General features: G+C 49.7%; 1 protein-coding gene across 4 annotated transcripts in view; it reads right to left on the bottom strand.

The window, feature by feature from the left end:
* Positions 1–15,101, bottom strand: part of EP400 (E1A binding protein p400) — a 359,367-nt gene that overhangs the window by 26,434 nt on the left and 317,832 nt on the right. For all 4 annotated transcript variants that reach the window (XM_063964664.1, XM_063964662.1, XM_063964665.1 and 1 more), the window contains one exon: positions 7,562–7,683. In XM_063964664.1, coding sequence (XP_063820734.1) covers positions 7,562–7,683 — 122 coding nt within the window. The remainder of the gene's footprint in view (positions 1–7,561; positions 7,684–15,101) is intronic.

The following is a 15,101-nucleotide window of genomic DNA, read 5'->3' as shown; positions in this document are numbered from 1 at the left end:
AAGCGTAGGAATGACTTCCTCCGGAATGCCCTTTTCCTTCAGGATCCGGCGTTCAACCGCCATGCCGACAAACGCAGCCGCGGTAAGTCTTGGAACAGACAGGGCCCCTGCTGCCGCAGGTCCTGTCTGAGTGGCAGAGGCCATGGATCCTCTGATATAAATTCTTGAAGTTCTGGGTACCAAGCTCTTCTTGGCCATCCACGAGTATCGTTCTTACTCCTCGCCTTCTTATTATTCTCAGTACCTTTGGTATGAGAGGCAGAGGGGAGAACACATAAACCGACTGGTACACCCACGGTGTTACCAGAGCGTCCATAGCTATCGCCTGAGGGTCCCTTGACCCGGTGCAATATCTTTTATAGCTTTTTGTTGAGGCGGGACGCCATCATGTCCACCTGTGGCCTTTCCCAATGGTGTACAATCCTATTGGAAGACTTCTGGAGGAAGTCCCCATTCTCCCGGGTGGAGGTCGTGTCTGTTGAGAAGATCTGCTTCCCAGTTGTCCACTCCGGGAATGAACACTGCTGACAGTGCTAACACATGATTTTCCGCCTATCGGAGAATCCTTGTGGCTTCTGCCATCGCCATCCTGCTTCTTGTGCCGCCCTGTTGGTTTACATGGGCGACTGCCGTGATGTTGTCTGATTGGATCAGTACCGGCTGGTTTTGAAGCAGAGGCCTTGCCGGCCTCAGGGCATTGTAAATGGCCCTCAGGTCCAGAATATTTATGTGTAGGGAAATAACCTGACTTGACCAAAGTCCCTGGAAATTTCTTCCCTGTGTGACTGCCTCCCAGCCTCAAAGGCTGGAATCCATGGTCACTAGGACCTAGTCCTGTATGCCGAACCTGCGGCCCTCTTGAAGATGGGCACTCTGCAGCCACCACAGTAGAGATACCCTGGTCCTTGGAGACAGGGTTATCAGCCTATGCATCGGAAGATGCGATCCGGACCACTTGTCCAACAGGTCCCTCTGAAAAGTTCTTGTATGGAACCTGCCTAATGGGATTGCTTCGTAGGAAGCTACCATTTTTCCCAGGACTCGCGTGCAATGATGCACCGCTACCTATTTTGGCTTCAGGAGGTCTCTGACTAGAGATGACAACTCCTTGGCTTCTCCTCCGGGAGAAACACTATTTCTGGTTTATGTCCAGAACCATCCCCAGGAACAGTAGACGTGTCATAGGAACCAGCTGTGACTTTGGACTGTTTAGAATCCAACCATGCTGTTGTAGCACTTTCCAAAATAGTGCTACCCCGACTACCAACTGCTCCTTGGACCTCGCCCTTATAACGAGATTGTCCAAGTACGGGATAATTACAACTCCCTTTTTTTGAAGGAGTATCAACATTTCGGCCATTACCTTGATAAAACACCCTCGGTGCCATGTACAGTCCAAACGGCAGTGTCTGGACTTGGTAATGGTAATCCTGTACCACAAATCCGAGGTACTCCTGGCGAGGATGGTAAATGGGGACATGCAGGTAAGCATCCTTGATGTCCCAGGATACCATGTAATCCCCCTCGTCCAGGCTTGGAATAACCGCCCTGAGCGATTCCATCTTGAACTTGAATTTTTGTGTTCAAGGATTTTAAATATAAAATGGGTCACACCGAACCATGCGGTTTCGGTACCCCCAACCCGTGTGGAATAGTACCCCGTCCTTGTTGAAGTAGGGGCACCTTGAGTATTACCTGCTGGGAATACCGCTTATTAATTGCCTCTAGCACAGCCTCCCTGCCTGAGGAGTTGTCAGCAAGGCATATTTTAGGAAACGGCTGGGGGGAGACATCTCGAATTTCAGCTTGTACCCCTGAAATACTACTTGAAAGAAACAGGGATCCACCTGTGAGCGAGCCCACTAATTGCTGAAATTTTTGAGACGGCCCCCCACCGTACCTGGCTACACCTGTGGAGCACCCCGCGTCATGGTGTGGCCTCACAGGAGGCGGGGGAAGAATCTTGATTCTGGGAACAGGCTGACTGGTGCAGCTTTTTTCCCTCTACCCTTGTCTCTGTACAGAAAGGAAGCGCCATTTGACCCGCTTGCTTTTCTGAAGCCGAAAGGACTGTACCTTTGTCTGTGAGGAAACCTGAGGTAAAATTATTTCTTCCCAGCAGTTGCTGTGGATACGAGGTCCCAGAGACCATCCCCAAATAATTCCTCACCCTTATAAGGCTCTCTATGCGCTTTTTAAGTCAGCATCACCTGTCCAGTGACAGGTCTCTAATACCCTCCTGACAGAATGGACATTACATTTATTTTGGATGCCAGCCGGCAAAATATCCCTCTGTGCATCCCCCATATATAAGACGACGTCTTTAATATGTTTTTATGTTTTCCAACTAGTATCCCTGTTTGACAGGGTCACCGACCACGCTGCAGCAGCACTATCTGCAGGTCTCAGTCTAGTACCTGAGTGTGTAAATACAGACTTCAGGATAGCCTCCTGTTTTTTATCAACAGGTACCTATTAAAGTGGCCGTATCCTAAGACGGCAGTGCCACCTTTTTTGACAAACGTGTGAGCGCCTTATCCACCCTAGGGGATATCTCCCAGCGTAACTTATCCACCTGGCGGGAAAGGGTACGCCATCAGTAACTTTTATAAATTACCAGTTTCTTAACGGGGAACCCACGCTTTCACACACACTTCATTTATTCATCTGATGGGGGAACAAAACACTGCCTGTTTTTTCTCCCCAAACCTAAAACCCATTTTTAGAGGTGCTTGGGTTAAAGTCAGAAATGTATAACACATTTTTTATTGCCGGGATCACGTCACGGATGTTCCTAGTGGATTGTGTATATGTCTCCACCTTGTCGACACTGAGTCAGACTCCGTGTCGACATCTGTGTCTGCCATCTGAGAGAGCGGGCGTTTTTGAGCCCCTGATGGCCTTTGAGACGCCTGGGCAAGCGCGGGCTGCGAAGCCGGCTGTCCCACAGCTGCTACGTCATCCACCCTTTTATGTAAGGAGTTGACACTGTCGGTTAATACCTTTCACCTATCCATCCACTCTGGTGTCGGCCCCACAGGGGGCGACATCACATATATCGGGCCTCTGTTCTGTCACCATATAAGCCTCCTCATTCAACATGTCGACACCAGCCGTACCGACACACCGCAGACACACAGGGAATGCTCTAAACGAGGACAGGACCCACAAAAGCCCTTTGGGGGGACAGAGTAAGAGTATGCCAGCACACACCAGAGCGCTATATATATACAGGGACTAACTGAGTTATGTCCCTAATAGCTTTTATATAATATACTGTATACAGTGCCAATTTAATGCCCCCCCTCTCTTTTCCCTCTTACTGTACTGTAGAATTGCAGGGAAGAGCCAGGGAGCTTCCCTCCAGCCGAGCTGTGAGGGAAAAATGGCGCCAGTGTGCTGAGGAGATAGGCTCCGCCCCTTTTTCGCGGCCTATTCTCCCGTTTTTTATGGAATTCTGGCAGGGGTATTTACCTCATATATAGCCCCTGGGGCCATATATTGAGGTATTTTAGCCAGCCAAGGTGTTTTTATTGCTGCCTCAGGGCGCCCCCCCCAGCGCCCTGCACCCTCAGTGACCGGAGTGTGAAGTGTGTGAGAGGAGCAATGGCGCACAGCTGCAGTGCTGTGCGCTACCTTGGTGAAGACAGAGTCTTCATGCCGCCGATTTTCCGGACCATCTTCTTGCTTCTGGCTCTGTAAGGGGGACGGCGGCGCGGCTCCGGGACCGAACATCAAGGCTGGGCCTGCGGTCGATCCCTCTGGAGCTAATGGTGTCCAGTAGCCTAAGAAGCCCAATCCGGCTGCAAGCAGGCGAGTTCGCTTCTTCTCCCCTTAGTCCCTCGCTGCAGTGAGCCTGTTGCCAGCAGGTCTCACTGAAAATAACAAATTCTAAGACTATAACTTTCTAAGAGCTCAGGAGAGCCCCTAGTGTGCATCCAACCTCGGCCGGGCACGAAATCTAACTGAGGCTTGGAGGAGGGTCATAGTGGGAGGAGCCAGTGCACACCAGGTAGTCTAAGATCTTTCTAGAGTGCCCAGCCTCCTTCGGAGCCCGCTATTCCCCATGGTCCTTACGGAGTTCCCAGCATCCACTAGGACGTTAGAGAAAAAGAGAGATACCCTGGCCCTGGGGGACAGGCTGATCTTCTGATGAATATGTAGATGGGATCCGGACCATTTGTCCAGAAGGTCCCATTGAAAAGTCCTCGCATGGAACCTGCCGAAGGGAATGGCCTCGTAAGACGCCACAATTTTTCCCAGAACTCGAGTGCATTGATGAACCGACACCCTTTTCGGCTTCAACGGGTCCCTGACCAAGATCTGGAGTTCCTGGGCTTTTTCCCTCGGAAGAAAAATCCTTTTTTGTTCCGTGTCCAGAATCATGCCTAAGAAAGGCAATCGGGTCGTTGGAACCAACTGTGACTTTGGCAGATTGAGAATCCAGCCGTGCTGCTGCAACACCCTCAGGGAGAGTACTACGCTTTTCAGTAACTGTTCTCTCGATCTCGCCTTTATCAGGAGATCGTCCAAGTACGGGATAATTGTGACTCCCTGCTTGTGCAGGAGCACCATCATTTCTGTCATTACCTTGGTGAAAATCCTCGGGGCCGTGGAAAGCCCAAACGGCAACGTCTGATATTGGTAATGACAATCCTGTACAGCAAACCTCAGGAACGCCTGATGAGGAGGATATATGGGGACATGCAGGTATGCATCCTTTATGTCCAGAGATACCATAAACCCCCCCCCCCCTCCCGGCTGGCGATGACCACTCTGAGCGATTCTATCTTGAATTTGAACCTTTTCAAGTATAGGTTTAGGGATTTTAAATTCAGAATGGGTCTGACCGAACCGTCCGGTTTCGGGACCACAAACAGGGTTGAGTAGAACCCCGTCCCCTGTTGAAGCAGGGGAACTTTGACCACCACTTGTTGTTGACACCGTTTTTGAATTGCATCTAAAACTACTTCCCTCTCCAAGAAGCTGGTAGGGCCGATTTGAAAAACCGGCGAGGGGGCACATCTTCGAATTCCAGCTTGTAACCCTGGGATACAATTTCTATTGCCCAGGGATCCACCTGTGATTGAACCCAGACGTGGCTGAAAATTCGAAGACGTGCCCCCACTGGGGCGGACTCCCTCAGCGGAGCCCCAGCGTCATGCGGTGGATTTAGTAGAAGCCGGGGAGGACTTCTGTTCCTGGGTACTAGCTGTAGCTGGCAACTTTTTTCCTCTGCCCTTACCTCTGGCAAGAAAGGAAGATCCCTGACCTCTTTTGGACTTATGCGACCGAAAGGACTGCATCTGACAATGTGGCGTTTTCTTTGGCTGTGAGGAAACATAAGGTAAAAAAGTAGATTTACCTGCAGTAGCTGTGGAAACCAGATCCGCGAGACCTTCCCCAAATAAGTCCTCACCCTTGTAAGGCAAAACCTCCATATGCCTCTTTGAGTCGGCATCACCCGTCCATTGGCGGGTCCACAGGGCTCGCCTAGCAGAAATCGCCATGGCGTTGGCTCTTAAACCCAGTAGGCCAACGTCTCTCTGAGCATCTCTCATATATAGTACCGCATCTTTAACATGACCCAAGGTCAATAAAATGGTATCCTTATCCATGGTATCAATGTCAGCAGACAAGGTATCTGTCCAAGCTGCTACAGCGCTACAAACCCAAGCCGACGCTATCGCCGGTCTGAGCAAGGGACCAGTATGTGTATAAATCGACTTCAAGGTAGTCTCCTGTCTGCGATCAGCAGGATCCTTGAGGGCTGCGGTATCTTGAGACGGCAGCGCCACCTTTTTGGATAAGCGCGTTAACGCTTTGTCCACCCTGGGGGAGGATTCCCACCGTATCCTGTCCTTAGCCGGGAAAGGATACGCCATAAGAATCCTTTTGGGAATCTGCAGTTTCTTGTCTGGAGTTTCCCAAGCCCTTTCAAACAACTCATTTAGCTCATAAGAAGGGGGGAAAGTAACCTCAGGTTTCTTTTCTTTAAACATGTGGACCCTCGTGTCAGGGACAGAGGGGTCATCAGTGATATGCAACACATCTTTGATTGCAATAATCATATAATGAATACTTTTTGCCAACTTTGGCTGCAATCTCGCATCATCGTAGTTGACACTGGAGTCAGAATCCGTGTCGGTATCAGTGTCTGCTACTTGGGATAGTGGGTGCTTCTGAGACCCAGAAGGGCCCTGTGATATAGTGAAAGGCAAGGATTGACTCCCTGCATTTTCCCTGGACTCCGCTTTGTCCAATCTTTTATGTAATAAATTCACATTTGCATTTAAAACATTCCACATATCCAACCAATCAGGTGTCGGCATTGCCGACGGATACACCACACTCATTTGCTCCACCTCCTCCGTAGAAGAGCCTTCCGCTTCAGACATGCTGACACAAGCGTACCGACACCCCCACACACTCAGGGAAATATCTAATCTGGAGACAGTCCCCCAATAAGGCCCTTTGGAGAGACAGAGAGAGAGTATGCCAGCACACACCCAGCGCCACTGGACACTGGAAAACAATTTCCCAGACCCACAGCGCTTTATTATTATTCAATACACACTCACTGCCAAATTAAGTGCCCCCCCCCCCCCCCTCTTTTTAAGCCCTCTGTCACCGTGTTCAGCAGGGTAGAGTCCGGGGAGCCAGCTTCTCTGCAGTGTGCTGTGGAGAAAATGGCGCTGGTCAGTGCTGTGGAATCAAGCTCCGCCCCCCTCAGCGGCGGGCTTCGGTCCCGCTCAAAAATACAATACTGGCGGGGGATTTGTAGATATATTGCCTCCGCAGCCCATATATACTAAAATGCCAGCCTAGAGGTTTTATATTGCTGCCCAGGGCGCCCCCCCTGCGCCCTGCACCCATCCGTGCCTCAGTGTGTGTTTGTGTGTGGGAGCAATGGCGCGCAGCGTTACCTCAGTGAAGATCTGAAGTCTTCTGCCGCCTGTGATGTCTTCTGTCTTCTAATACTCACCCGGCTTCTATCTTCCGGCTCTGCAAGGAGGACGGCGGCGCGGCTCTGGGACGAACAGCTAGGGTGAGACCTGCGTTCCGATCCCTCTGGAGCTAATGGTGTCCAGTAGCCTAAGAAGCAGAGCCCATCACTTAAGTAGGTCTGCTTCTCTCCCCTCAGTCCCACGACGCAGGGAGCCTGTTGCCAGCAGGGCTCCCTGAAAACAAAAAACCTAACAAAATTCTTTTAATCAGAGAAACTCAGGAGAGCTCCCCTGTAATGCACCCAGTCTCCTCTGGGCACAGGATCTAACTGAGGTCTGGAGGAGGGGCATAGAGGGAGGAGCCAGTGCACACCCATTCTGAAGTTCTTTATAGTGCCCATGTCTCCTGCGGAGCCCGTCTATACCCCATGGTCCTTACGGAGTCCCCAGCATCCTCTAGGACGTAAGAGAAAAGGGGACTTAAAAAATGTTACATGAAAAATGTATCTTAGAAAAAATATACACACTCAATCAAAAAATATCAATTACGATACTACATTTCACACAAAACTAATATCAGATGGAACATTTTGGGGCGTAACTACGTAACTTACCTTCTGCTGCCCTAAGGTAGTCTGTGTCTGGAGAGCTTTCTGCTGTTGCTGGGTAGTATGGTGCTGTTTCAGCTTTAGCAATGGCTGCATATGCAGTGGCTGGGCCATAACGGTCTGTCCTCCTAAACAACACATAAAAGTAAATATACCTATTAAAAAATGGTATACAAGTATAAAACTATGATTCATTTAATCTACTGATAAGAGGACACTCTATATCTGACCAGGTATATATTTGTGGCAGACTTTACAGTACATATACACACATACTGTAAATATAATTGTTATATTTAAAGAGGCGAGTGAAAGTAGGTGTTATGTTACATTTAGAATAAACCGATATCTAGGGTTAAAGATACAGGTAAATTGAAACTTAAGAATTGGGCAAAGCACTTTTATCCACAAAATATATCAGTAAATAGACTACCAACAGCTAAAATAATATTGTTATGGGGGCGTGGTTTGGCTGGCAGAGAGAGCAGTTGCATGTGATCTCAGCTCCTGCAGCCTGGCTGTTTTAGAGGCAAATATAAAAGGGTTCCCGACCTCTACACATCTTGTAGTGCCTCCTGGTGACCTGCCTGCACACTTGGCTGCGCCGGCTAGCTTTTGAACGCTCTGACAGCGTTCCTTCCGGCTGGGGCCTGTCTCCAGAGTGGAGCCACGGCCTTGAGTACTGGACCTTCCCCCCGGACGATCAGCGCTGCATTTCGTGGCTTCCTGCACCTCCTGAATGCCTTACCTGACTGCCCAGCGGCTCTGTGTTCTCGGAGCGCGGCTTGGCCCCCGGTGAACCCGCCATTTTGGACACGGAGAGCGCTGCCTTTTCCCTGCTGCCAGCCTGTGGGATTCCTCTCTCGCTTCACCCGCACCTCCGGGGTGCAGCTCTACTGAGGACCTGATGCACGGCTGGGAGGGAGCGTTGCCGGTGCTCCTGCAGCAGGAATCTGCGCTCAGGCCAGGGGTCTGGAGTTTGGAGCCGGCCCTGAGTGCGGACCTCTGGCCACGGACCTGCAGGTACACTTCCTTGCGAGTCACCTACAGCCTCTGGCATTGTTGCGGTTACCATTCCGCTGATAAACTAAACATGCTCCCGCTGCTGTTCCTGGAGCAGGGGGTCCGCTGGCAGCTGTATCCAGCACCCGGCTCTCTTCCCTGCTGACGCTGTTCCCCTTCTCCCTCTGTTTAGCCCCTTTTATGAAGGAGCGGTGCTGGCAGCCAGATTTGAGCTGGACCTGCTCCACCAGCCGCTGAGGGGGCGAATGTAAAGGCGAACATAAAGGTGCTACACGCTCACATCTCCTGCTGTTTTACACCAACGTCCCGCTGTTTGTATGGTGGGCTGACGTCCTCCCAGATCCTCACTCACTCAGCAGTAACCCCTACTGGACGCTCTTGGCCTGAACTGCTGGAGCCATCCTGCTCCTTACTGGTCCCATTACTCGGTGCAGACTGGTGGCGGCTGTCATCTATACTGCAATGTAGTGGTCTGGATATAGGGGTGCAGTTCCGCTTACTGGCTGCTCCTCTTATTTATGCACACTGTGTACCCCAACATCCGTTCCTTTACCGTCATTTGGACCGACAATATACTACCGTGCTGTCCAGCGCTCCGGATGACTGCTTTTGCCTACAAATCTGCTTCGTACGCGCTTGACCCTCTGCATATCTCAGGGCTAACTTTTATACTTACCTTGTTCCTGTGCTAATTTGAAGGTTTAACAGATTACATATTTGTGCATGAAGGTTTAACAGTATACATATTTGTGCATTTATTGTTGTCTCTATGACGTCGGTGGATGTGAAGCTCCCTCTTCTAGCAGCCTGGTGAATTGACAACCTCTCCTCATGTCATTGTTTATCCACGCCGATTTCTCCCTATATCTTCAGCTGCTCCTTGAAGAACTTTGTTATATTATGTGATGTTTTGAAGATGTCGAAAGGCCCGGGACCCTAGCTTTCTCCTCCAGCATTATTCTAGAACTCATTCTTGGCTTTCCTGCTACGGTGTTTTTCCTACATACAGTACGTCCCACTGTGAAGGCATATGTTCTCCCCGGTACGCCTTTCACCATGCCCATGTGTCAACGCAAGCAGGGAGGTTCAGACTTCTCCCAGAGCCTTAAAAAAAATTGAATTCTCTGCTGACAAAACCCAGACAGGCGCAATTACCTCACAACAAGAGAACTCTGACTCAGACGACTCTGGTCACTTCCCACTCACCAGAAAAGATCTTCGTTCTTTGTTTCGTAAGGTCCAGGAGACTCGTCGCTCTGTCCAAGCTGTACAGGCTGAAGTACATGACGCAGTTTATTCTCTCAAGACCGAGCTTAATGAATTAGGTGATAGGACCGATCATCTGGAGTCCAAGATGGATGATGTTGTATCAACTAAACACGACTTTAGTGCGGAACTGCACGGCTTGAAACAGGATGTCCAACTCTTGCTCGAACATCAAGTGGGAAAGGACAATCAGGCAAGACATAATAAACTTCGCATTCGAGGCATCCTGAGGAAATCGACTTAACCACCTTGGACGATTACCTCAAGCTTTTCTCACAGCTCTCTCCCTCCACTGCAGAGAATAACCTACTCCTGGACAGGACCTACAGAGCTCTCTGTCCTCGTTCTCAACCTAGGGATGTCATCTTACCCTGTCACTTTTTTACAGCTAAGGAGGACATACTCTCTGAGGTTCGGAAACTTACATCGGTGTCTTTTCAAGGCCATTCGCTTCAAATTTACCAAGATATTGCCCCTGCCACATTGCTCAAGTGGAAAAGACTTAAAACTGTCACTACACTCCTGAGAGATAATAATATACGCTACAGATGGGGCTTTTCGTTCCGCATTCTGATATGGCAGCAGAACCGATTCCATGCGGTTAAATCCCTGAACGAAGCTCAGCGCCTTCTGGCCTACATGGGACTATCTATGCCTTCCTCTACCAACTGACGCGACTCCTGGAAAACAAAATTCCCAACCCTCCGCTCCAGATTCAGCTCCTCGATGATCTCTAAACCGTGACTGGTCAAAGGTGCCTTCTGCGAGGAACTCTTCTACATGCCTTGCTTATTTGATCTTAAACCTTGCAGGTTATTTGACTTAATACCAAGATGCTATCCCGGTTTGCTTTCTATGTTTGCTTACTACTTTTTTGCATCATTAATGTACTGTTTTCGCTTGCTATACTGTAGTCCTGTTAAGTTTAGTCGACTTAACGCTTGTAGCTCTTTCTGATTGATTGTTTTACCACTGTCCTGTATTGAGATATCTCATCCTATGTCATGTTGCAAACCCCCTAACTGCTCTTATGTTCTAGGCGATTATGTCTCCCATTCTATAACCAACCCTATGGGTGGTTGCAGTGAGCAGTAATAAGAAAAGAGAACTTTCCTGAGTGACAATTCATTTTGATTTTAAACTCTGCCATCTGTTGTTGGGCCCCGGGTCAGTGCTGGTTTTCCTGCTCTAGCTGTTCGCTATACCTAAGGGCCCACCCTGGCCATGCCCCCCTAATGGGCTTTCCGCCCATGTCCGGTCTTTGTCACTCTGTGACTTTTCCTTAAATTCCCCTGACCGGCATCTCAATCCAGATGCAACTCTTCCTGGTCTTCCACTTCCCCGAACTCCCTTATTTGCTTGCTTCCCTTTTTATTTTTCCCCTTTCCAAGGGTCATCTATATTGTAATGTAATGCATTGGCTGTTTATTTTTCTTGCTCTTCTCACATTGTCTTTTTTTGTAGTGGCTCGACTTTCCGTGGGAGGTCCCGAGGCGAATCTTCATGTCGAATGTCATGGCTTTTAGAATATATTCACAGAACGTCAAAGGTCTGAATATCCCCTCAAAGCGTACTAATCTTTTTATGTCCCTTAAACGCTCTAGAAGCAACCTACAGGAAAATAAGAATTTACTCACCGGTAATTCTATTTCTCGTAGTCCGTAGTGGATGCTGGGAACTCCGTAAGGACCATGGGGAATAGCAGGCTCCGCAGGAGACTGGGCACTCTAAAAGAAAGATTAGGTACTATCTGGTGTGCACTGGCTCCTCCCTCTATGCCCCTCCTCCAGACCTCAGTTAGGGAAACTGTGCCCGGAAGAGCTGACACAATAAGGAAAGGATTTGGAATCCCGGGTAATACTCATACCAGCCACACCAATCACACCGTACAACTCGTGATACTATACCCAGTTAACAGTATGAATAACAACTGAGCCTCACGAAAAGATGGCTCATAACAATAACCCTTTAGTTAGGCAATAACTATATACAAGTATTGCAGACAATCCGCACTTGGGATGGGCGCCCAGCATCCACTACGGACTACGAGAAATAGAATTACCGGTGAGTAAATTCTTATTTTCTCTGACGTCCTAGTGGATGCTGGGAACTCCGTAAGGACCATGGGGATTATACCAAAGCTCCCAAACGGGTGGGAGAGTGCGGATGACTCTGCAGCACCGAATGAGCAAACTCAAGGTCCTCCTCAGCCAGGGTATCAAACTTGTAGAATTTTGCAAATGTGTTTGAACCCGACCAAGTAGCAGCTCGGCAAAGCTGTAAAGCCGAGACCCCTCGGGCAGCCGCCCAAGAAGAGCCCACCTTCCTCGTGGAATGGGCTTTTACTGATTTAGGATGCGGCAGTCCAGCCGCAGAATGTGCAAGTTGAATCGTGCTATAGATCCAGCGAGCAATAGTCTGCTTTGAAGCAGGAGCACCCAGCTTGTTTGGTGCATACAGGATAAATAGCGAGTCAGTTTTCCTGACTCTAGCCATCCTGGAAACATAGATTTTCAGGGCCCTGACTACGTCCAGCAACTTGGAATCCTCCAAGTCCCGAGTAGCCGCAGGCACCACAATAGGGTGGTTCAAATGAAACGCTGATACCACCTTAGGAAGAAATTGGGAACGAGTCCTCAATTCCGCCCTATCCATATGAAAAATCAGATAAGGGCTTTTACATGAGAAAGCCGCCAATTCTGATACACGCCTGGCCAAAGCCAAGGCCAACAGCATGACCACTTTCCGTGTGAGATATTTTTGCTCCACGGTTTTAAGTGGCTCAACCAATGCGACTTTAGGAAATCCAACACCACGTTGAGATCCCAAGGTGCCACTGGAGGCACAAAAGGGGGCTGAATATGCAGCACTCCTTTTAACAAAAGTCCGAACTTCAGGCAGTGAAGCCAGTTCTTTTTGGAAGAAAATCGACAGAGCCAAAATCTGGACCTTAATGGAACCCAATTTTAGGCCCATAGTCACCCCTGACTGTAGGAAGTGCAGAAATCGACCCAGCTGAAATTCCTCCGTTGGGGCCTTCCAGGCCTCACACCAAGCAACATATTTCCGCCATATGCGGTGATAATGTTTTGCGGTCACATCCTTCCTAGCTTTAATCAGCGTAGGAATGACTTCCTCCGGAATGCCCTTTTCCTTTAGGATCCGGTGTTCAACCGCCATGCCGTCAAACGCAGCCGCGGTAAGTCTTGGAACAGACAGGGCCCCTGCAGTAGCAGGTCCTGTCTAAGCGGCAGAGGCCAAGGGTCCTCTGATATCATTTCTTGAAGTTCTGGGTACCAAGCTCTTCTTGGCCAATACGGAACAATGAGTATAGTTCTTACTCCTCTCCTTCTTATTATTCTCAGTACCTTGGGTATGAGAGGAAGAGGAGGGAACACATAAACCGACTGGTACACCCACGGTGTCACTAGAGCGTCCACAGCTATCGCCTGAGGGTCCCTTGACCTGGCGCAATATCTTTTTAGCTTTTTGGTGAGGCGGGACGCCATCATGTCCACCTGTGGCCGTTCCCAACGGTTCACAATCAGCTGGAAGACTTCTGGATGAAGTCCCCACTCTCCCGGGTGGAGGTCGTGCCTGCTGAGGAAGTCTGCTTCCCAGTTGTCCACTCCCGGAATGAACACTGCTGACAGTGCTATCACGTGATTCTCCGCCATCAAAGAATCCTTGTGGCTTCTGCCATTGCTACCCTGCTTCCTGAGCCGCCCTGGCGGTTTACATGGGCGACCGCTGTGATGTTGTCTGACTGAATCAGAACCGGTTGTTTTTGAAGCAGGGGTTCTGCTTGACTCAGGGCGTTGTAAATGTCCCTTAGTTCCAGAATATTTATGTGTAGGGAAGTTTCCTGACTTGACCATTGTCCTTGGAAGTTTCTTCCCTGTGTGACTGCCCCCCAACCTCGGAGGCTTGCATCCGTGGTCACCAGGACCCAGTCCTGTATGCCGAATCTGCGGCCTTCGAGCAGATGAGCACTCTGCAGCCACCACAGCAGAGACACCCTGGCCCTCGGGGACAGGGTAATTAAACGATGCATCTGGAGATGCGATCCGGACCACTTGTCCAACAGATCCCACTGGAAGATCCTTGCATGGAATCTGCCGAAGGGACTTGCTTCGTAAGAAGCTACCATCTTTCCCAGGACTCGAGTGCAGTGATGCACCAACACCTGCTTTGGTTTCAGGAGGTCCCTGACCAGAGATGATAATTCCTGGGCCTTCTCCTCCGGGAGAAATTCTTCTGTTCTGTGTCCAGAATCATGCCGAAGAACAGCAGACGCGTCGCTGGAATCAGCTGCGACTTTGGGATATTCAGAATCCAGCCGTGCTGATGCAGCACTTCCTGAGATAGTGCCACGCCGACTAGCAACTGCTCCTTGGACCTCGCCTTTATAAGGAGATCGTCCAAGTACGGAATAATCATGACTCCCTTCTTTCGGAGGAGCATCATCATTTCGGCCATTACCTTGGTAAATACCCACGGTGCCGTGGACAGACCAGACGGCAACGTCTGGAATTGGTAATGACAGTCCTGTACCACAACCTTGAGGTACTTTGAACTTGAACTTTTTTATATAAATGTTCAAAGATTTTAAATTTAGAATGGGTCTCACCGAACCGTCTGGTTTCGGTACCACAACATTGTGGAATAGTAACCCCGTCCCTGTTGAAGGAGGGGTACCTTGATTATCACCTGCTGAAGATACAGCTTGTGAATTGCCGCCAGTACTACCTCCCTTTCTCTGAGGTCAGCATGCAAGGCTGATTTGAGGTAACGGCGAGGGGGAGTCGCCTCGAACTCCAGCTTGTATCCCTGTGATACTACTTGCAGAACCCAGGGATCCATCTGTGAGCGAGCCCACTGGTCGCTGAAGTTCCGGAGACGCGCCCCCACTGCACCTGGCTCAGCCTGTGGAGCCCCAGCGTCATGCGGTGGACTTAGAGGAAGCGGGGGAAGATTTTTGATCCTGGGAACTGGCTGTCTGGTGCAGCCTCTTTCCTTCTTCCCTTGCCTCTGGCAGAAAGGAAGCGCCTTTGACCCGCTTGCTTTTCTGAGGCCGAAAGGACTGTACCTGATAATACGGTGCTTTCTTAGGCTGTGAGGGTACCTCAGGTAAAAATTTTGACTTCACAGCTGTTGCTGTGGATACGAGGTCCGAGAGACCATCCTCAAACAATTCCTCACCCTTATAAGGCAGAATCTCCATGTGCCTTTTAGAATCAGCATCACCTGTCCACTG

Source organism: Pseudophryne corroboree, chromosome 1 (genome assembly GCF_028390025.1).
Source record: "Pseudophryne corroboree isolate aPseCor3 chromosome 1, aPseCor3.hap2, whole genome shotgun sequence".
NCBI classification, from domain to species: domain Eukaryota; kingdom Metazoa; phylum Chordata; class Amphibia; order Anura; family Myobatrachidae; genus Pseudophryne; species Pseudophryne corroboree.
Note: the sequence above shows the minus strand (reverse complement) of the source record. Positions and strands in the feature narration are given on the sequence as shown.